Raw genomic sequence first — 23,694 nt, forward strand, 5'->3', positions numbered from 1 at the left:
TCGCACAGCAGGAAATAAAGCGGCTTTCTTCTGTTTCTTTCGTTGTTGTCTTGTATCGGATTAACGTTTCTTGCTTTTTTTTTCTGCCCAACGCATTAATTTTTCTGCGCCGTCACCAACTTCTTATTAGGAGGTTTCGGGATGTTTGGGAGCCTCACAAAGGTCGTGTGGATATTTCCTTCATTTTGTATGGCATACATTCCCTTCTTCACAAATTGGCTTTCGTTACGGCTGCATGCAAGAAGGTGCATATCCGCAGCGTGCTTTGTTTATTCACATGCAAATACAATGAGAAGGTTTCTGCTACGCCACCGCGATCGCGCCCTAAACAACGTGGTCCACAGTACTCGAAGGCGGCTTTTGTGCTCCGAATTTCTATCGTAATTATATCGTTATCATAACGAACTGACTCTCAAATCGAACAATGATGACATGATTACGGTGTTGAAGGCATGATATACTCGCTAACTAACGTAATAAATAGTATACCTGCATATATTACAAGACTCGAAACCGAAGAAGAATTCCAAGTAGCTCTTTATTGCTTTTCAACCCTTCCAGGCGCGAAGAACAAATCCTATTCTACTCGGGATGGCGTTCTATGATTTGAAGAAAATTACTTTTACTCTCTTGTCCTGGACTGAGGACCCGGCTCACTAACCAGATCGATTTAATTGTTAAACAAAGTTTTCCCCTCCTCCCCTTACTCCTCCTCCTCCTCTTGAGTGCAGTTTTCCTATAACGCATATCCGAATATCGGGAAGATATGGCTGTGCAAAATGTTCCGAAATATCCCTCCAGGTCTTAACAAACATATTTAACGAAGAACAAAATTTAACGAAGACGTGACTCGTTTTGCTCAATAAACCTCCATACTGGTTAGATGCCTGCTATAGAATCAGCACGCGCGTATATACACACTGGGTTATTTGGAGCTCAACCTACAGTTTTTGCAGTCTATAGTGCATGTCGGCAAACTTTCATGCCTTGACAACGTAAAGTGATGTGACAAAACGCGTTCGAGCGTTCGGCAAGGTTGCAAAAACCGTTTTACCTTACATATGATTACCGGGAATCGTGATGCCTTCTGCCAAAGCCGACAGCCCTGAAGGCCTAGAATTTGTTTTGGTCTTCCATTTTCGTTGTCGTCGGTTATTAGCAGCTGACTGTTCGCTTTGTTCGAAAGAGTGCGCAACTGAGAAGCTGACGCCCAGCTCAGACTCTTCGCGCTCCGCACAGGACCGGCTTTGCAAGGAATGGGGTGGCGCCGGCAATGTTTCTCCCATAGCGGTATCCAAAACTATACTTTAATTGGCACCATGAGCTAGTGTATGCGATTTTAAGCCTATTATTATGATAAAAAGTTACCCACACGCCAATTCTGGTGCGGACAAGCATCAGATGTTGACCGAGCGCAAAGAAACAGCAGGGAGAGCGATCCTGAGTGAAGCAGACGACAAATGCGAGAGTCCCTAAGCTGACGTCACGGAGGCGCGCTTCGCAGCGCCGCCTGTGTTCGCGCTCACCGCCAATAAAAGAAAGTGTGCACAAAAAATCCATTTTTCTGCAAGTCATGCTGCATAACATTTTATCCGGAGCAGCTATTCGAAATCTGATTGCATATATGACCAGAGGAGCTCAATCTCTACAATATGTGAAAATTTCAGCCTCCTAACTTCATTATTAAAAAAAAAGTTGTTTGGAGGAGCATGTCCCCTTAATAATGGAAGCACTTAGGTCAGTTGCTCCTTGAGCATAGGTTGTTAGAAGGGGCTTAATGAATTTCCTGGCGACGAGCTCAAGGAGGCTCCTACGGTGTGCGAGGTCTTGGTTGCCACAGCTCAATACCGGGGGGCTTTCAATGAATCGGATGCTTCTCTGCACACAAACTTCAAAAGCCTTCGAGATAAACCGTCAATGCGAAAGCACACAGTCACAAACCTAAATACTACCAGAAGCTTGACGAGCTCTTGTGTGGGATAAAAAAAGTCCACCACGGTCTTGATGGTTCATCAGTCCAAGGTGGGGAGTGCTGCTCCTTGGCCCCTGAAGCACTGCGATGCAGTCTGCACAGGGTATGTGCTCACTTACAGCCCAAACAATGAAGCCTCCGACCATTGCAAGGCTGGCAACATCGGTATTCAGGGTTAATGGTCTCTCTGAAAGGCAGTGTTCTTTCAAACTCCGTGGTGCAGTGTCCAGGAGCTTGTCAGCAACGTCCGTGCTTGCTTGACGTCTCTGCTCAAGTGCCAGGAGTTGGCTGGAGCTCTGAACGTTGCTGTCTCTGGAAGCCACCATGATACCCGTCGTCAACATTTTTTTGAGGCCATAGATTGCACTCTTGACATTTAGTGCATTGTTGCATCCAGCACTTCGGTGTAGGAAGCCAAACATGGACTCAACTGGGTCGCTGGACATTTTCCCGGTGGGGATGAACTGAAATTTCTTCACAGTTTGCTGATAACAAACGCAGTCCACGATGACTTGGTGGCAAAGGTCAGGGCATGGTATGTCTCTTTACTGAAGAAGTGGCCAGGTTTGCTCATGCCCTTCAGGTCCTCAATGTATGCAGTAAACTACACGTCTAGCAAAATTAGCCTCCCATCGTCTGTGTCAGTGAAATGACGAGCATCATTGTTGTTGCAGTGAATGTGCTACTAACAGTTGCTCACGTCCATTATTGTGAACCACTGCACTGTTGTATTACTTCAAGGAACTTGATGCTGGGTCCCGCATACGCGAACTCCATGTTGGCAGTGTGGCCTGCTTGGTCTTTCAAGCACTTGAGGGTAGAAATGACTGGAAAAGAAAAAAGCTGCACCGCCAATGTCATGCTCACTTTTTCAATGTTCAGTGGGTACAGGTGTTTCCGTGTGAAGAATTTAATAGGCTTCACTGTCAAAGTCTTCTGTATTTTATACAATTTTATCAGGTATTTTGATGAGATTTCCTGTTCCCCGTCCATATCTTTGGCAAGAAATTGAGATCTCACATCCTTAATGATGTGGCTCCGATTGAAGGAAGGAAAATGTTCTTTGTGGAATCAGCAGGGTGTGGAGCACGTCTTTGCCTCTACACCGGGCAAAATTTGCATGGCCGCTACGTTTATCCTGTGGCTGTCGGTGACAACGCAGATGACATTGATGCCGACATATGTTGTCTTCTGGATGACACAGTGGCTTACTTCTGCGAGCTGCTCTTTAGTGCACACTTTTGTGAAAAAATACCCGACAGGTATCTTGTACCTGGCATGCAGGCTGGACAGCAGAACACACAAGAGTGAATTTGCCAAGATTTCGTTGTCACATTTCAGAACAAGACGCTGTGGCTCGGAGTCCATGTCAAAGTCACCGATGAATGCACCTCTTTGCTGTACTTCAGCTTCTGCCGAATTCTCATTCCATCCATGATGAGTGAGCAGACTTCAGACTGAGTCGCTTCAAGGCCATGTAGTTCAACTTTTTTCAAGGCGACAACGAACTAAGTGGACACGGGAGCAGTGCTTACAGCACAGCTCCAAAGCAACCCGTTTTTCTGCTGCAGGCTTTGCTTGCTGCCTTCATCGCCCCGTTACTGGCTTCTCCTGTGGATCCCGAACTGCTATCTACGCCTCTGCTCTCGCCTTGCCCAGATCGCCTATACCATGGCTGTGCGCCGCTGTTGGACGGAACGGCTACTGCCCAGTCAGTCTACGTATCACTAGCCCAATCGACAACCTCCACTCTCCCTGCTTCAAACTTAAATAGCCGGCTCAGCAACTGGAACTTCAGTGGGCACAAGAGCAGTGCTTACGGCATGGCTCCAAAACAACCCGGTTTTCTGCTGCAGGTGCGCAATCAATATTCCCTACATACTAAAAAAAGTGATGACATATGTTTGCTGGTGTTCCCGTGCCCATGGACATTGCGTAACATTGTGTGCGACTGTATTTTAATGTTTTTTTTATTATTGCACTCTGGAGGCGTCAAGAGCAATCCTGGCCCTGGCACTCGGTCGAAAACGCTTTTGCAAACTGAATCATTGCCGGATGATCCCGGTGAACAAATGAAAGTTATGTTTGAATTGTTGAAAGACCTGCATGCACGTGCTGTGCAAAGTTCTAAGTGTCAGGAGGATCTTGCTGCCAATGTAAAGGAAATTAAAACTTTCCAGAAAAGCATTGAAGGTGAAATGGCCAGCATAAACAACAGACTTGATGCACTGGAAAAAAAATCGGGAACATTTGAACACTTCGGTCAGGAGCTTTCACGTATGGAAGCCTGTCAAACAACTTGCAACTGCGAATACCACTCTAACATCTCGCTTGGATAAACTCGGGGACAGATCGTGGTATTGCTGATTCTAAAGGAAGTTGGTAACAAACTGAATTAAAACTACTGACAGAACTAACACAATTTATTGATTCATTCCCTACAGGTCGTATTGAATGCGCTCACCGTCTAGGTGCATACTCACCAGGAAAATCCTGTTAAATAACGACTAAATTTTCTAACTACAAAGTTAAAGAGAAAACCCTGTTCTTTCGTACCCAGCTAAAAAATAACATTACTGTGAGTGAAGATTTTTCTCTCACTACCCGTAATGCCCGTAAAAAATTACTAAACTTCGGTAAAAGTTTTCCTGGATCACCTAAATTTCAACTACGTCACAACAAACTATTCGTCAACAAAAAATGTTTCATATACGACGCAACCACTGATAGCGTTCAACAGATTGAGCAGCGCGATGAACCCGTGAGCCAGAGCACAGAGCCTCCGCAGCCCATCACTAGCTAGGAAAGCGCGAGGGGAAGTGGCAAGATATCACAATCAACTTCTTCACCGCAAGTATCTTGTTCTTTTTGCCAATGTACAAAGCATGCTCAACAAACATCAACAGTTATCAGCTGCTGTCAACTCTTGCTCAGCTGACATCATGGCATTAACTGAAACTTGGCTTCACGAGCATGTCTGCGACCACGAAATTTTTGAAACCTCATCTCGCTTTAACATATACTGTTGCAACAGAACTGCGCGTCGCGGTGGCGGAGTCCTGTTGGCCACTTCAAGAAATATTTCGTCCTCACCAATACACATTCACAGTGATCTGGAAATTATCTGGGTTTCACTAACTCTCAGTCATCATACAATCATTCTTGGCGTCTGCTACCGGCCTCCGTCTTCCTCGCGTGATTTCATTACAGTGGCTAGAATAGGAAAGTGTGATTAGCGGCATGCAGCGCCTATGAGGCGCTTTGAAGCTGCCGATAGGGATCCGCGAGGGGGCGCGCGCGATCGTTTACACGTCGCCTGGTGAGGCGAGCGCGGATCGTCTGCAATACGATTGCTGCTTTGACCAGAGAGAAGCACCGCTTGTTTCCTGTGCCATAGCAGATTTAACTGCCGCCAAAGCAGAGCCACAATTTTGTGCCGGGCCGCTCTACGGTGCACAAGTCCTGCAAAAAGAAACTGTCGTTGTTTGACGTTCCGAAGAACGCGCGTCTATATTGGCGCAGTGGCGACAAGCAATACCACGTACTGAGAAGCGGCTCAAGGAAAACACCGCTATGTGCGAGCTATACTTCGACGTCAGGTAAATCTCCCGGCACATTGAACATACCGTGAACGGAGAAGTTGTCTCAATCTACAGGGGCAGGCCTCGGTTGCCCCCGGAAGCTGTGCCCACGCAATTTTCCAATCTTCCGAAGTACCAGCCGAAACAACTTCCCCGAGCAGGAAGTGTCAAGCGAGAAGCGCACCCGCGGCCCCACCAGCAATAAAAACGCTAAGGATGGTGACTCCTCTGTGAGTGCAGAGTTTGAAGAGCCCCATGCTCCTTTTCTGTGAAGAACTTGACCTTCGGCAACGTGGGGGAAACCACACGCTGAGTGTTTCGCCCTTCACAGTACCTTACAGCGTGTGTCGCACTGCGCAGGATAAAGCCAAAGCCCGTACACGTACCCTTGCAGACATTGGAAGCATTTACGAAACATCTGACCTACTGAAGAAGCCTGCCACTCTCCCCGTCCATGACTATCAAATTCGTTTTGGTCCTCGCTAGCTGCACTTTTTCACGAAGGCATTGAAAAAGGAGAAGGCATGCCTTTTTGTGAAAGGAAGAAGCATTTAAAGCTCAATTGCCTTACGTAACAGCAGAATCGAACGTCGAGCAGAATCGAACGTCGAAATGCTTGAATTTCTTCACACACACACACACACAAAGAAATAGCAGCAAAAGGCAAGGCCCATTGAGCAAAGAAAGTTGATGGCTTCGAGCCTTTGCAATTATGAACGAATCATGAGAAATTCACCAAAAGTGAGTAGTTTTTGTCTGTTTGTAACGAGCACGTCGAAAATAAAATGCGTGTTTACCAGTTCCCAATTCTCTGATTTGCTTCATAAGTGTCCGAGCCAGCCGGCTATATTCGGCTGTCAAAGTGCGCCGAGTCGGCTTCAAACTTCGATTGTAGTACTTTAAAATACGACATTCATTGCATCTCAGTTTGCGCGACCAAGTAAAATAGCCATGAAAGAAAATATATTCGTACTCCATATTCCGCCGCCGTCGCAGCGAACGTATAATCGTGCGACAGCGCCACCTGGATTTTCCTCCTACAGCGGGAGAGGGCCCAGTCATCACACTTTCCTATTCTAGCCACTGTAATTTCATTAATGAATTGCATGACGCACTTAATCTGGTTTACACTCGTTTCCCTACCTCCAAGGTAACCTTAATGGGTGATTTCAATTTTCCTAATATCACCTGGAACACCCAGCCACCATCCTTGTCACCATTCTCAACGCAAGCAAATGACTTCATTGACTTATGCTCTATGTTTTCATTATACCAATTAGTAGCACAGCCTACCAAACGCTCATCTAACATACAATATTCTAGACTTAGTTTTAACAAGCAGACCCAATTTCATTTCCTCGATTTCACATCTCCCTGGTATAAGTGATCACTCCTTGCTTACGTTTTCTCTAATGTAACCAGGCCAAAAGTGAGCATAACCACGAAAACAATTCACGACTACGGAAAAGCTAACTTTGCTGCCATAAATAACGAATTATCAACATTCATTGATATTGATCCCTTTTTTAAGACTGATAATAGCTCAGTGGAATCTAACTGGAACATTTTTGCCACTAAAATTCATGAGCTAATTGTCAAGTCCCTTCCAAGCCACACCATCACCTACAACGTACCTACACGTGCCATGGTACAACGCTCATATTAAATGCTTATCTAACAAAAAGAAGCGTATGTATCGTCGTGCGAAACTTGCCGCTGGTGAAGCACGCTGGACAGCTTACAAGTTGGCCTCAGAAACATATCAGCACTCAACTATGCAAAAAATAAATTCTTAACTTGTGTGCTACCTTCTATGCTGACAACTAATACACGAAAATTTTGGCGTGTTATTAACCCCCCAACCAACAATTCCATTACGCTTTTTGACTCATTTAAGAACCCTATTCCTGCCAGCGATTGTGCCTCTATCCTTAATGACACCTTTATTAAGCATTTTCCTGGAACTTCTGACTTCAATCTCCCTATCACGCATCATTATGATTACGTTATTATGACTCCCGTGGTCGTTGATGTACGTGGTATTGCTAAACTCATTGAAACTCTGCCTAATCACTCCTCACCTGGTCATTATTGGTATCAATGCAAAATTCCTAAAAAATACCAGCGCGTTACGTTTAATAGTATTAACAAGAATTTTTCAACAATCAATAGACTCGTCTTCACTACCGTCTATGTAAGATTGGTAAGATAGTCCCAGTCTATAAATCAGGTGACAATAATAACCCCATGAATTACAGACCTATCTCCCTTACAGGTGTGTGTTGTAAATTACTAGAACACGTTATTTTTACAAACCTAGTAAGTTTTCTTGAAAGTAACTGTTTCTTCCCACCAGCTCAACATGGTTTTCGAAATCATATTCCTGCAAGACCCAGCTCATATCATACACACAGACTGCATAGCATTTTAGATTGTTCTTCGTGTGTTGATTGTATTTTTTTAGATTTTTGGAACGCCTTCGACAAAGTGTCTCATAAATTACTACTTCATAAGCTTCAGCTACTAAATATTGACTCCAGTTTGTTAAAGTGGATTGAATGCTTCCTACCTAACTGATTACTGTTCGTTTCAGCCAACGTTCATAACTCTCTACCCGGCCAGGTTCATTCAGGTGTACCCCAGGAATCGCTTCTTGGCCCCCTCTTATTTCTAATATACATTAATAACCTCCCTTCTCTTGTAAATTCTAACATACCCCTTTTTGCTGATGACTGCGTAATAGGTATTTCATGAAGTACTCTTTGATCATGACAATACCCCTCTCTAATCTGACCTCAATGCTGTCGCTAACTGGCGTAATTTATGGTGTATGGAACTAAATATTAACAAATGCAAAGCTATGTGAATATCTCGCACTAATACCACTACATTTTGTTACTATCTAAACAAGACTCCGTTAGAAGCTGTAGAGTCGTATAAGTATTTAGGTGTCCACATAACAAGTAACCTGACCTGGTCCCTTCATATTCAAAATATAATAAACTCCGCTAACCGCATTTTAGGTTACTTACGACGAAACTTCTATAACGCACCACTAGAGCTTAAATTACTACTGTTCAAAACACTAATTCGACCAAAATTGGAATACGCTACGAGTGTTTGGGACCCTCACCATGCTAATCTAATTAACGCACTTGAATTGGTACAGAACAACTGTGTTCGTTTTATACTATCTAATTATAACCGACGTGCAAGTATAAGTGCCATGAAGTCAAACATTGGGCTTCCATCCTTATCATCTCGCCGAAAGATTTCTCGCTTAACCTGGTTTCATAAGCTTTATCATCATGTTGCTCTTCGCGATGAACTAATCCCCCGGCCTCTGTACCTTTCTTCTCGCATCGATCATCGTCACAAAGTGGGTTTTCAGCCAAGCAACATTGGGAATGAAACCACTTTCCTGAATATATTGTTACAACTGCCGATAACCATCTGTTTCGCGCATGCGTAGCAAAGATTCTTTAATATTAGGAGCACCGTCATGTACCTTTCTTATTAACAATTAGACTGTATTTGCATTCTGTATTCTTTTCACTTGCAACCACTCCCCTCTGTAATGCCTCTGGCCCTGAGGGTAAAATAAATAAATAAACAAATAAATAAGTGACTGAACCAAACTTCCCCAGATACCGCGCCGACATACTTCAGAAAGGTTTTATTGCAGGGTTCCTTTATTAAGAAGTTTTCGGTTGGTACGCAGTTTAGGCTTTCGCTGACAAATTTCGAACGACAATGCAGTGTTGTTGTCTCCTACTACTGTGGCTTCTTTTTCTTGTAGTTCCTTACTTGGTCCGGAGCAACAGGACCTTCGTATCTCCCCTTTCTGTGTCGGATGCCACTTCTAGAAATGCTCCAGCACAGGATCCATCTCGAAGCTTCTGCAGCTGCTGTTTATATGCATCTGCTGCAATCTTTAGTTTTCCTGTCTTAGTGCGCACTTCATCTCTCTCCATCATTTGTGCTCAAGATACAAGAACGACAAGCATGGATTCTCTAGGGCCCGAGTTGCACACGATCGTTTATTATAAACCCTGTTTCGTCACACGCAACACCTTATGCTACTAGGAGTTTGGACTTGTTTGTCCTTTAGGCCGTGAGTGGATTTTTGACACGCAGGCCCACTGACCAACCACATGTTCAAGGACAATTCATGTCCTTCCACCCTGAACGTCAGGTACCTATCTGTTGAAGAGGGTCGCTGCAGAAACCACATCAGCAGCCTGGTTGCTTGCATTACTAGTGAATGCATACTCGACGCTTCTTGCAGCATTCGTTGCTTCATCATGATCATGAGCGACGTCTGTGAGCTGTTGCACAAGATCAAAGGATCCATGCTCATTTGATCCAGCGTTTGCAATGTCCCCGTCGTGTATTGAACCTGCAGCAGGCCTCTCCTCCGCACAAGTCAACTTAGGCTCTCGTTTGCACTTCCGGATTCTAAGGTCTGTTCCTAGCTTCTGTTTGTACAGCGCCCGACGTCAGTTCACTGAACATGCTGGGTGCAGCGTGTTCAGTGTCCAGCTCCAACAACTGCTTCTTGATGTCTCGTGGAAGTGCAGGCTGCATACAACAGAGTAATTGGACGTGACGCTAGAGACCCAGTCCTCTTTTGAAATTGACTTCCGCCACATTTCATGCAAACCGCTGTCTGAAGATATTTCGTGAATAGAAACGTCTGATGCTTTCTTTGTCTGACTGGATGTGCATTGTGGCCCACAGCAAAACGTATTACTCTCACCAATCCGTTCAGTGAAGCCAGTTACAGACCATTAGCACACAATGCAAACATTCCAAGTAACTCACCTGGCAGCAGGCACCTAACTGAAAGCTGAATTACCAGAAGATATGTTCGCAATTAGTGCGCTGGCAATTTTCGCCTTTTCAGTAATGAATAAAGAGGCAGCTTAAAGCCAAAACTGCTTTATTTGAAGTTTTTTCACCCCACCATGGAATTATGTTCCCAAACATTGCATCAGCGAATTCCTAGCTTGACTATTACCATCTTCAGAAGATATACAGTCACAATTACAATTCAGTCCACCTATAACGATACCGTTTACAACAATATGTATATACAGGGGTGAGACAGCTGAATCAGATTTGGGAGCAGTTTTTGGAGCAGCGAAATCTTGATTTTGGAGCAGAAGAACCTTGATTTGGAGCAGAGGAACGACATTTATCTTATGTGACCTTAGAAGCCTCAAAAATCAAATTTTTGGCAACTCGGGGTGGGGGGGGGGGGGGGCACGTTTTAATAAGTTTTGAATGTACGTAACACTGAAACAGCCTTTCAATAAAGTTTTTTCTACCAGAGTATCACAAGGTACAAACTGCAATACCTTTTACCAAACCATTTTTAAAATCTTAGGCTCTATGCATAGATAGCGTGGAGCTTCATTGAAAATATCGAATTGAAAAACTAAGCAATCGTAAGGCATTTTTATTATCATGTGAATGCCTAAATTATTATTTTTGTAATCTCAGACTCGGCTTTAAGCACAAGTGTAGAGCCAAGGCAAAGCTTGCGCAAAGCGACGTGACAGTCAGCGCACCCCCCCCCACTCCCCACCCCATCCCAAGCCCTCCCATTTCAATTCCCACAGTGCACATTCACTACGATCGTAATTTGAGTAACGTTGGTATGTATAGCTACCTCCCTTTTGGCACTAAATTTCACTTCAGATAGATGAACCATTGCAATATTACTAGCTTGCAATAATAGCCCGTCCCGCAATCGGACACTGCTTGAACATTTTGTGCCGATGTAGCCTGCCCCGCCACTTCTGCATTGTCGATAGTCCCATTCCCGCCGCTCGCAAAACAGCAATAACTGAGCGTTTTATAATACCCCAATGAGTCGGAAATTTCACTTCAAGCACACATTGCGCCTCACACTCAGGGCCGAAACACAGTGAATTCGCAAGCACCACGTTGTTTTAGACGAACTCCGTCTTTCGAGTCACGCAACTTTCCGCAACAGATCAGACGATTGAATGTAGACCCAGCCACCCCCATACCACAACCACGGTAGAAATCAACAAACAGCACTGTGCCTCAATCACGAGCAACTGCTTCGCCAGGCGGCCATATTTTCGAATCTTCACCACACAAAGATGGCGGCGCCCACTAACGTCGTTCCGGAGATACGGCGCTCCAAAAATTGTCGTTTTTTCATCTATTTGCAGAAGTAGTTTGTCGCCTCAGTACATATTTTTTCTACAGGACTTTGCAATGTTTTTCGATGGGAAAACTTTGAAAACGCAAAGAATATAACATGTGCAAACCGACATTGTGACTTTCAAAAGAACTATATATATCTTGGGGGCAATGTGGGTTTTTTTATTGAATGATCAATCAATTAAACCTTTACAAACAGCACCATTTCGGGAAGATTATGTCGTCAGTAAGCATTTTTCTCCACTAAAACTGAAGAAGAGTTAAAAGCCTGGGCTCTCTGACTGTTTTGGAGCAGTTTGGTGCAATTTTTGCAATTTTCAAGCTTTTGGAGCAGCCCGGCGCAGGAAAACCAATTGGTATCAAAACTGCACAATAAGCGCAGCTGTCTCACCCCTGAATGTATATGTATATATATATATATATATATATCGGATATTACGATACACAACTATGGCACTGTTCACTTTTGTATACATTTTATGGTAAAATAAACCGTGTATGACAATGCTCCAGTGTCGCAATATCGGTTATGATGATTGAATCCGGTTACAGCATGCACCAAAAATGCGAGCTACCGCCGGCTTTCCGTGCAGACCGCGCTGACAGCATGCGCCGTGAGCCGTGATGCACCTCGCATCCTTTCCATCCTTTAGAAAACGAGTCAACTGCACGGCTTACAAGGAAGCATGAGGAGAAGGGGAAGAGTTTTCTTTCTGAACCCCCCTCCCAGCGCTGCAGCTTGGCATCGTCCCCACGCCTGCTCGCACATTCGTTTGTTGTGTCGTGTGTGCGCCGCTTTTAAGGTTGAATTTGACAGTGTGCCTCTTCAACTGCCTCTGTTTTTCTGTTGAAGGGACATCAGGGGCGATGTTCTGAAAACGTCCGAGTGCCTCAATTAAAGGGTACCATTGCGCAGATACGCTCTGCGGACAGCGGTGACAGTGACGACTCGGACGACGTGGCTGCACAGCCTACTGAGGTAGTGTCTTCGCAAGAGGCTCAACGGACAATACAGTCCCTCACAGACATACTTCCGCCAAGGACCTTGCGCTCAGCTAGGTGAAACACTTATAGATGCTCTTGGAAAAGATGTGCACCAGCTTTATGTGCAGTAAACAAAGCTGACCGACTATGGCTTCTTTTCTGCAACTGAGAAGTACAGTCGAGCCCACTTATAACGATACCGTTCATAACAATATATTGGATATAACGATGAACAGGTATGGCACCGTCCGCTTTTGTATGCTTTCCATGGGAAAATAAACTGCTTATTAGAATGCTCCAGTGCCGCATTGTCAAATATAATGACTGAATCCGGTTACAGCAAGCACCAAAAATGCGAGCTGCCACCACAGCAACCACGCCGACACCATGCACCGCGATGCGCCTTGCATCCCGTCCACCCCTCAGAAAACGAGTCAACTGCGCCGCTTACGAGGAAGTGAGAGGTGGAGGGGCACAGTTCTTCCAAACACCCCTCCCGATGCCGCCGCTTTGGCCCCGTCCCCATGCCTGCTGCTTTGAATTTGACTGGGTGCCTCTTCATTGAACTACCTCCGTTTTTCCGCGGATCAGACGTCAGGGCCAATGTTTTGGAAACGTCTGAGTGCCTCACTGAAGAGGTGATTGTTGCGTGGATACGTGCTGCGGGCAGCGGTGGCAGTGACAACTCTGACGACGCAGTTGCACAGCCTACTCGGGTAGCACCTTCACAGGAGGCCCAACGCATGATAGTCCCTCAGGGACTTTGTTTCCACCAAGGACCCTTCGCTCAGCTAGGTGAACCACCTATAGATGCTCTTGAAAAAGATGTGCACCAACATATAGCTGACGGAGTATGGCTTCTTTTCCACAAATATGTAGCAGTACAACCTTGCTTGCATGCAAATACCGTAAAATGTTATGAGCTCTGCCCCGTCTTTTTACTTAGCAACCCGCATACCTATGTATAACAATCATCGGTTATAACGATGGGATTTCCTTGGCACTTGGATATTGTTATAAGCGGACTAGACTGTAGTATGACCTAGCTCGCATGCAAATAAAATGTTGTAAGCTCTGTTTAGTCTTTTTATTTTACAATCCACTTATAACAATTATCGGTTATAATGATTAAATTTCCTTGGCCCTTAGATATTGTTATAAGCGGACTAGATGTATGTCATTGGCAGTGTTCACCTTTTCCGTAAGGAATAAACATTCTACTTAAAAACCAAAACTGTTTTATTTCAAGTTGTTTCACCCCACAACACAATTATGTTCTGATAGGTTGCACCGGCAAATTCAAAACTTGTCAAAGCTATGGCGAAAAGTGTGGGGTTGCCGTGTGCTCCCAGCGAAGCCCGCAGCAGCGGCGTGCCTGCACTCTAGCCGGCCATGGCAGTGGCGGGTTGTGTCAAGTGGCTCCCGCGAGAGATGCTGGCCACCAAAAGTAGTGGAAGGAGATTGGGAGAGGGATGTGCAGGAGGTTTCTGGCTCACGCTCCCAGCATATCGTTTAAGGAGGCGATGTTTGTGCTCTTCTAAAGCTGGTTCTTCCGACCTGGCCGTAATACAGTGGGATCCCGATAATACACTGTTCAAGGGACCATGCGAAAGCATTGTATGACCAGGGTGTCGTACGATTGGGATATAAGGTAAATGCCACCCTACCAGACGGTCTTAGGCGACAGGTGGGCTAAGAACTCCTTGATTTGTGCACAATTCACTGGTACCTTGTTCAGCTGCATTCCTTTAGCAGTTTTTTTATGAAGGCCACCAAAAAACCAAACAAAAAAATCCTAATAAATTTGAATAAGTCGTTTTACACAGAAACAAGTTTTATATGCACAGTCAGAACGAAAAGCTACACGTCCCCCCATTTTCATCATCACAACTGTAAGAATGAAGTTTTTTGGTTTAAGACCAGTGTGCCCCCTTAAATTAATATATTTTAGGCTTGTGCGAATATTCGGGCGCTTCGAATATTCGAACGAATATTACAGTATTCGAATTCGCTTCGACTCGAATTTAAAATTTCCGATATTTCGAAGTATTCGGGATGAACGAATATCAAAACTTCGTTCAAGTTTCGGTTTCGTTAGGCAAGCCGCAGTGCCATCGACATCAGTTCTACATCTTGACTACATGTGGAGCCAAGACAAGCTAAGCCACATTCAAAGCGTTGTCGCTTCGTCGCAGCCCTGTTCTGTGTCGCAGCCTTCGCGCATGTTCGGCAGGGTAGTCGAGACTCCTGTTTCCTGTTTCAAACAATGAAACTGTTCCCACTGCAACAATGGGAAAAAATTTCGGCTCTCGCGAACGGGCCTGCGCGGCCCAGCGGATGATACAAACGAGCCGGCGAGGCGCCCGACTGACCAACGAGCGAGAGACGGTGACGTACGGGTTCTTTCTCCAAGAACGGCCGGGCTGTTGTTTTCTGTTCGCGAAAACGCGCCGCGGACTCCACAGGCGCACTGACGCCGCCGCAAAACCACCCGCACGCTGCCGGCCGGACGCGGCAACCAGGCGGCACCTTCGGTAGCGAAGTGGTGCGGGGCGCTCGAGCCACCGCTTCTAACCGCTACTTAAGATACCGCTCAAAGCACACACGAAGTTTCTTGTGCGGTAAACGAGCTAACAATGCGGGCGAAAATGGTGCTATAATAAATCATCCGCGCCGCGAGTGAAAGCGCCTATGAAATATCTGCCGGGGTGCTAAGCCTAAACATCTCCTGTGGAGCCAGCCAGCTGTCTCGAGCGCTTCGAAACTGCCGCCCTGAGGTGCACGCCTTCCCATTGGCGCCAGGCTCCTCCCACTGCCACGCGCGTCATTTTCTGACAGAGGCACAGGCGACTGCGAGCGCGGAATCGCCGAGGCGGGCGTTAAAATCGCGCGCGCAACGCCGACGCGCATGAATCGCGTGCAAAAACGCTCCTGTAGGGAGCTTGGGCACTGCGAGTGCATAGACGAAAGTCCAGAAATTACCGCTCGGCGACACGGAGGTTAAGAACAAGCAGAAAAACGTCACGGATTTCTCCATGCGAAAGTACGAAAAGAATTAAACGAAAACTTTTTTCAATGCTCAATTTCTTGGTCTGTGTTGGTTCATACGAATTTCGGATGATACGAATATTTTTCGCGGTTCCGCGATATTCGTATCATCGAGATTTTACTGTAGAACTTTTTTACCGGAATTTCTCAGTGACACCTGACAGCTATTCGAATTCGCTTCGAAAGTATTCGACCCCTAGGACTATTCGCTTCGAATTCGCTTCGAACTAAAATATCACTATTCGCACAAGCCTAATATATTTAGCACACTCTCGCATAATCTGTGACACTAACTTAAATCCCAAGTTCCTAAAAAAGAAAGAAGAAACCACTAATTATTTCGGGGCCCAAGGTGATGTGAGTGCCCCATCCTGGGCCCTAGCACCACCGTGGTAGATCTATCACTGTTGTTGATATCCAGCTAAGCCCGGAACTTGTAATGGTGCAGCCCTTGAGAGCCCTCACTCACACAGCAGTCCTGTTTAAAGGAGCCATGAAGAGAAAACACAAGTTTGGTTCATTCGAAAGATTGCCTCGTTAGAACCATAATGACACCACTTATAACGCAAACTTCGCTCAAATAAGCTACATAATTAGGAAAAAAGGAAATGACCATGCGACCCACCAGCTCATTTTCCGCAACAGAACCTGTGATGTCACTTGGGAATGCTCTGCGATTGGCGGAGGCCGGCAAAAGCAAACGCATGTTAGGCAGGGCTTACAGTTTGCATAGCGAGCTAAATGCCCGTGAAACATACTGCACAATCTTTTTATGACAAAGAACGGTGGAGTAAACGGTTGAAGGTCCGAACGAACACACAAGCGTGTGCGCCAATGCGTACGAAACTAGCGCCGGCCGAGCTCGACATCTCGCCGTCGCGCAGACGAATTTTCGGGTTCGAGGCTCTTCGGGGCCAACGAACCGTTCCAGCACGCACAGCCGCGACCTTGCTTCGTATCGTAATCCCTTCACAGGAGGTTGGCCGTCATATCGCCAACCAGCAAAGGTAAAAATAGAAACGAGGGGAGTAAGGAACAGCAAGAAGCGACAAGATAGTGCCAGTCGTCGCGTAAGTTTCGAATGGTGTTGGCTTGCTGCTGTTGTTAGGAGCTCGTTTCCAGTTTACAACCACTGAAAACTTCAGTTTGTTCGAGTACTTTACAATGAAATTTCGTTGCTGCGTTTTGAAATGCCCATGTAGTACGGGCAAATCGTCGAGGGAGTGCGACATCCCCGCCGGTGAAGAGATCTCCTTTCATGTGCTGCCCAACGACGAACCTAGGCGAAGCAAGTGGCTACGTTTTGTGAACTTTGCAAACGGAGGAGAAAGAGAGCTAAAGGAAGTACGAGTGTGCTCGCTTCATTTCCGAGGAAGTGATTACGGCAGAGACCCTTACGTTAGCTCACTCCTGGGACATGCTGGCGCTCGTTGCAGACTTCGTCAAATCGCTCTGACCTTGGGGAAAAAAATGCCGTAAACACCGCGCATTGACGCTCGTATCTTTCTGGTCGAAGCAGAGAGCTCGCGCGAACGGCTTTCCATACACGACACCGGCCAACTGGCATAAGTGATACTGCTAGTGAAATTGAACTATTATTAACCGTAATCAAAATACGGCACATACGTACCAGTCTATATTCGTCCGTCGCGACGGGGCTGACGAGGCAGCGGTGCCGACGGCTGGGCGTTCGTCTGTTGTGGCTATCGCGGAATGGTCGCTTTCCCGTCCACCGCGTATCCCACAACTCTTGCCGCTCGTGCACTTAGAAGCATTGAGCGTTTTAGTGGTGTGAGGTTGTTAAATGCAAGCCCGAGCTCCTCGGCGAGAGTTCTGTTCTCCGGATCAGGCGATTCCATGACTAGGGCTGCGGGTGCACTAGGTTTTACTAGTATTTTTAAAATGGCCGCCGTCTCGATCGACTCCCGCGTGTGGGTGCTATATGGAGTCGACATACTAAGTATCTGTTTCATGGACCGGCTCTATGACGCCATTGTACACGTCACGGAATGTTCAATTTTAGCGGGAGATTTAAAATTTTGGCTTAAATTGCCTTATTTCTCAGTGAATAAAGCATCATTTGCTTCCGGGAAAGTGCTTGGGGTACTATGAAACACCTAATCTTTCAAATAAAACAAACTTTTGTTTTCTCTTCATGGCTCCTTTAAGCAGTGGGACGAGCTCACCTAGGGACGATGGGGGACACGGGCCTGCCCTCAAGTGGCTGCCCCTCCCCCTGCGGGGTGGCAGCAGAGGTAGTGTCCTCTCCAGCCCTGCTCCTGATGCCATGCAGGGACACCAGCCTCTCCAGCTCCTCCATTATGTCGTCCCCCTCCACGGGCTCCATTGGAATCTCCTCCTGCACACACACATGGGGGGGCCCTTCAACAGGGGCGTCTTCCCAACGGCACCCAGGCACGTTTTCTCACTCCATGTGCCCTGCCAGACGTTACGGGGGAAAGACAGGAACATGCGACAGGGGCAGCAAGTGTTATGTGCAATGAGACAACCGACTTCAGTGGCTCTGCTAACAATGGGAGCGGAGAGGAGGCTGCTCCAAGGTGAACTGCTTCCGGGAACAAGTGAACCACCACACTGTACAACGGTTCTGCACATATCAGTATGGACCTGCAGCTTCCAAGGGGTGGTCCTTGTGAGGCCGTACCTGCTCACAAGGGGAAAGGCTCGGGAAAGGTGACCGGTTAAGAATCCTGTGAACACACTTGGAACTGGACACCAGGAGACTACCAGCCAAGAAAATTTTGATGTAAGGGTCAGCGGTAAACGGCAGGCTAAATGAAGGGAATTAGTGGCACCGCCAGGAATCAAACCTGGACCTGAATAGAGAAACGGAGCGACAGCCGGTCGTCTTACCGACTAAGCTACGCCTACACAAGGAGACTGGGGAGACAGATGGTGTACTAAACAAGTGCAGCAGCGGTCTACCACCTGTGCTCATTTAAAGCCCACGTGTGAAGTGCAAACTGCATAATCAGTGCTGGAACAGACAACTGGCTACTTGGAGCAGTGCTTGGAGCAGCAAAAATGTGGATTTGGAGCACCCTTTCCAGCTTTTGGAGCAGGTTATTTTGGACCACTTAAATTGTCATGCAAGGACTGCTACCCAGATTCAAGCGCGATTCCTCGACATGCAATTAAACTGCAAAATAAAGAGAACCATACAGACCATAAAAGCACCCAAAGAAGCTCTTAGGTGTTTTTGTTTCAAAAATTTATTTCAAGCACAAAAAAACTAATTCAAGAGAACAATTGTACAAGGAGCCTCACTGCTTTGTGCACGACACTGGACAGGTTTACTTGCTTTTCTGCAAACAATGAAGCTTTGAAAGAGCTTCCGATAGCTTCATCTGGCCCTCCTTCAAAAGACTTTGACCACTCTGAACATCACCAAAGCACTTCTTACTCATGCCTCTTGAAATGAGGAGGTCAGCGTTGCTCAGCATCTTCTTGGCTGAGTCGAGCGGCGGGCTGGAGGAGCGGCGGGCACGCTCTTTCATACGGCCTGCGCTTCGGGTATAGTTTCCACCTTTCACCGCCGCTAGTTCGTGGCGCTGCGAACCAACCTTCGCCGGTTGACCTACGGCACGAGTGGGGTAGAGCGGCGGCGCGCGCGCATTGGCCACTGCCCTAACCCTGCCGTGGCTACACGCAACACGTGATACCTGTCCGTGTAAATTTAGATGTGCATCATTAAAATAGGCGAATCCTTTCCCCTTCTGAATTTTCGGTCTAATAGGGTCAAACAGCCTAACATTATAACTCGGAAGCGCCTAATCAAAAAATTGAAAGAAACATTTTAACTCGGGGCACATGAAGAAAAATATGCGAGGCCTTCATATCTTATCAGCGACTGTATTATATGAAAATGGTGCGGCAGGCATAAACGCGGCATTTTCCATGACTGAAATATCAGTTCTTATTTTTCCTTTCGGATGATGCCTTGGTTTGCACGCACACAGGGCACAACCAGTGACGCGAATGATTTCCCGCCGAGGGAGGTACGGTTATCGCTTAGCTAAACGTGTTTCTGCTGCTCACGCTCCGGTCGGGCTGAGCGGACCGCTGGCAGCGAGCACACTGTCAAAAACATACAGCTAAAACTCTTAATCATGCAACTGAAGTGCACAACCAGTCTTCTTTTTGGTGAGATATAGCAGCGAAGGCATTTATTGGTACCGGTGATATTTCGCGGCAGATCCAAAACACGTGCGGCAAGCGTTGCCAGCTCGCTCGGCCAGAGGCGACGCTTCGACTAAGAAAAAAGAGGGTTGGGAGGGTAGAAGGTTACAGTTCCTGTATATAACTCCCCTCGGGGAGCAGAGTTGCGCGTTCATCCGCCATCTTGAGTTCCAGGTCGTGCGGGAAAGCCACCCGTCTCGTATGTAGGAGCTGACGCCGGGCCGCCGCGCTAGCGACAGCGGCGAGGAGTGGCGACGATAGGCGCGAACAAAAACTGGCGCACCATAGTCGGCTGCTTATCAGCTGAGTTGCCGCCGCTGCCACCGCTTCCGCAACCGCCGATGCCCAGTTGAGCAGAACTGACTGAATATGGGGTATTGTGCGCAGCGCTGAAAGCGGGCTTCCCTGTCGAACTGGAACCCGCGGCATGTGGCAATCAGACACGCAACTCTTCCGCTACGCGATATACAGGAACTCTATAGAGGGTTGGTTCGAAGCGCCCTCACTCTGTCAAGAATCTGCTGTATCGTTTCCTTGTTGGGTGCGCAGGCCGTATGAAAGTGCGCGCTCGCCGCTCCTCCAGTCCGGCCGTGAGTTTCGTTTTCATTCCCGGTAGAAACCGCCATTACCCGCTGACTATTTTGGAGCAGACATGGAGCAAATATTCAAAATAACACGCTTTTGGAGCAGCATGGAGCAAGGTGACCTCATTGGCGCAGCTTGGCGCAATTGGCGCAGCAGTTCCACCACTGCATAATGTATAACAGCGTTCGCGTGGTTTGGATTAGCAGCAAACGGAACATCGTCTGGGGAGGGCACTCTTTGGCGGCGATGCATGAAAGCAGAGTGAGGGGACACAGTGAGAGAGATAACACCATAACCACGCGTGCCGCCATCCTTCTCACCCTTCGCCAGACACTCCTCTCAGTTTTTTTTTCTGCCGTTTCTGCTGCATTCAGTCACTTGGTTACGCAGGCACCACCCCCGCGAAACCCAGGTAACGGCTGCCAGAGTCGCTGGTTTCCCTCTTTGTAGAGCCACATGTGTGAATTCAAGTCACATCGCATGGGTAATCGTACGGGGTGTCGTTTACACCTTGCAGTCCAACCACCTTCACAGCGTGAATTGGAGCCAAACTTTTTGTATTTTTTGAGCCGTGCACGCAAACATTCCAAACTTCACATGCTTCACGAGTAGTGTTGGCTATGTCATTTCAGGCACAATTATGCCATCCAAGGTATTCCAAGTCTTTCGATATTGAAGGTAATGAGTAATAAAGCACTGAAAGTCAGCACTGCCAAACAACCAGTGAACTCCCACGCTTCACCACATGGCATACTCCTTTTGGGTAAAACTGATCAGCCGAGAAAGCACTTCTTGTCAATACAGTGGTATGAATCAGGAATCTAGTGTCACTGCATGTTGGCAATGCTTGCACAAAGGTCACCATACAAGTGACTACAGCTAAACCTCGATGTAACGAAGTCATTAAATTCGTAATTTACTCCGTTACATTGAAATTTCTTTACATTAAAATTCGCGGTTATAATGAAGTGTTCATCCCATGAAGCGTTTCCTGCCAAAGGAAATGTGGTGCGCATACACGGCTGGCGCACTGTTTCTGTTTCCATCGGAGCTTAATCGTCTACGCTGGAATTTAGCGTGAACCGCAAGGAGCCTTTTCTCCCCACAAAAACGCGCCTTGCAAGCCACAGGCGCGCTGCAGCCGCAGAGACCACCCGCGCAATGTGCGTAGCTCCAGCAACCACTTCTGACCGCTTGCTGAAACGCAACTCAAGGTGCAAACGAGAAGGGCATGCGAGAAAAAAAGTGGACAACATGGGCGAAATTTTCACCGTAAAACGTCATACTCACCGCTTACGAAAGCGCCCATGAAATATCTTCCGCAGCGGTAAGCCTAACCGTCTGGCCAGCCGGCATCCCCGAGCGCTTTGAAGCTTCGTAACACAGAGGGTGAAAATACATGGTGTGCATACACTTGAAGTTATGAAAAATTCCATGATCGTTACATCGAGGGTTTCCTTACATTGAAGTTTGTTACATCGAGGTTTAACTGTAGTAGTATGCTTAGCCTCATTTCAATCATTAGTAAAGGTGTGCAAATACAGTCAAACCCCACGATAACGAAATTCCACGAGTACGAAATTCACGCAGCAACAAAGAATTTTTGGGTCCCTGGCGATCGTCTATAAAGCCCATTTATATTTCATATCTCGCGGCAACAACATGTCTTTGGAAAGCGATCCCGCATTAACGAAGTTCGCTACAAGTCCGGTCAGCATTTTATCCACATATTTAGTCTAACAGTGTCCAGAAAGTGCTCAAATGCTTTTTTTTTGGACTGAAAGTGGAAAAAAAGTGGCGCTTGTAAGACCGCCGCCATGTTTGTTTACAAAAAATACCGTGCAGCATGGAGGTAAGAAGTTTGCCGTGCAGCAGGCAGCTGTGGAGGTAGCCGCGCAGCGACACCTTCAAAGAGCAACATATGGTGACTTACAGTGCTTACGGCACAGCTTTGACTTGGGCTATGCTGGCCGGCTACCGCTGAACAGCGTGCATAGTGCACGTGCATTCAATGCGTGTGTGGCAACTGACATGTTTGCTTTCATAATGTGCCTGCCTCCGCCAGCCCAAAAGTGGAAGTTTTTATCACTGCAAGACAAGACAGCCACCATTGCCCAAGTCAGTGGCCCACGTTGAGGAAGGTAGGATAACGGCAGTGAGTTTGGAACCGCCCACAGTTCGCTTGACCATTTTCAAAAGCAAGGACGCCACTCTGGAATGGCTCACGTGCACAAAACAATACAGTGACGGCTGTGGCTGTTTTGTGCTCACTTGGTTTTGTGCACAGCATTGGAACAATGAGATGCCACTCTGGGGCAAAGTTCATCGACAGATGAAGCTGGACTTTGCTCTGTATGCTCAGACACGCTCGGTCACGGCGATCAAGGAGAAAAACTTGCAGAGAAGCGATCCCGCCAGATGTTTTGGTGCGTTTGCCACGATTAGGTCCTTCTTAGGAGCAGGGATAGGAAGGTACTGCAAGGCAATTTCGGTTGGCAATACCAGGGCAGAGTGCAGCTCCATGCTGTCTCCAGAATGTATATCAAGGGGTCATCCTTCCTGGGGGTCAGGCGCTCATTTAAGTACTTCTAGACCTCCTGACTACAGGGTCTCGGGTTACTGCACTGGCTTTTTTGCAACGCTAGCAGTTTAACAGTTTCCCAAACTGTGTGCACGCTTTCTATAGCGCAATCATGACTGTTCGATGCTTCGGAGCATAGTTCCTGCCTTTTACGCTGCTCGGAAGGCGAGTCCATGTGAGCACATCGGACACTAACTGAAAAGTATGCCCCAGGCACTGAAGAGGGGTCCATTCCATTTCACGTACGGCTGTGCGGATATTGCGGCCATTGTCTGTGACAACGTGCACAGGCACGTTGCTGAGGTCGAGGGACCAGTCCTCGATGATTTGGGTCAAGCAGGTCTTGATGTTGCCTGCAGTGTGGCTCTCTGGCAGGTGACTGCACGCCAGAGTAAATGCCCTGGTCGTGAAGTGCCGAGTCATGTAGTGGCAGGTCAAAGCTATGTAACTTTGCCCCCTTGGAGGTCCACATGTCAGTGGTAAATGTGATCGACTCCACTGAGTTTGCAATGTCCAAAGCGATTTCATCCTTGAGGGAGGCAACG

General features: G+C 46.9%; 1 protein-coding gene across 1 annotated transcript in view; it reads right to left on the bottom strand.

Annotated features, from left to right (window-relative positions):
• The window catches only part of LOC144173716 (uncharacterized), a 116,708-nt gene that overhangs the window by 60,624 nt on the left and 32,390 nt on the right, over positions 1–23,694 (bottom strand). Inside the window, exon 7 of the mRNA XM_077702331.1 lies at positions 17,970–18,142. Within this exon, the coding sequence (XP_077558457.1) occupies positions 17,970–18,142 (173 nt within the window). The remainder of the gene's footprint in view (positions 1–17,969; positions 18,143–23,694) is intronic.

This window comes from Haemaphysalis longicornis, unplaced genomic scaffold (genome assembly GCF_048455015.1).
Source record: "Haemaphysalis longicornis isolate Haplotype H1 unplaced genomic scaffold, Haemaphysalis longicornis Haplotype H1 scaffold_1, whole genome shotgun sequence".
NCBI lineage: Eukaryota > Metazoa > Arthropoda > Arachnida > Ixodida > Ixodidae > Haemaphysalis > Haemaphysalis longicornis.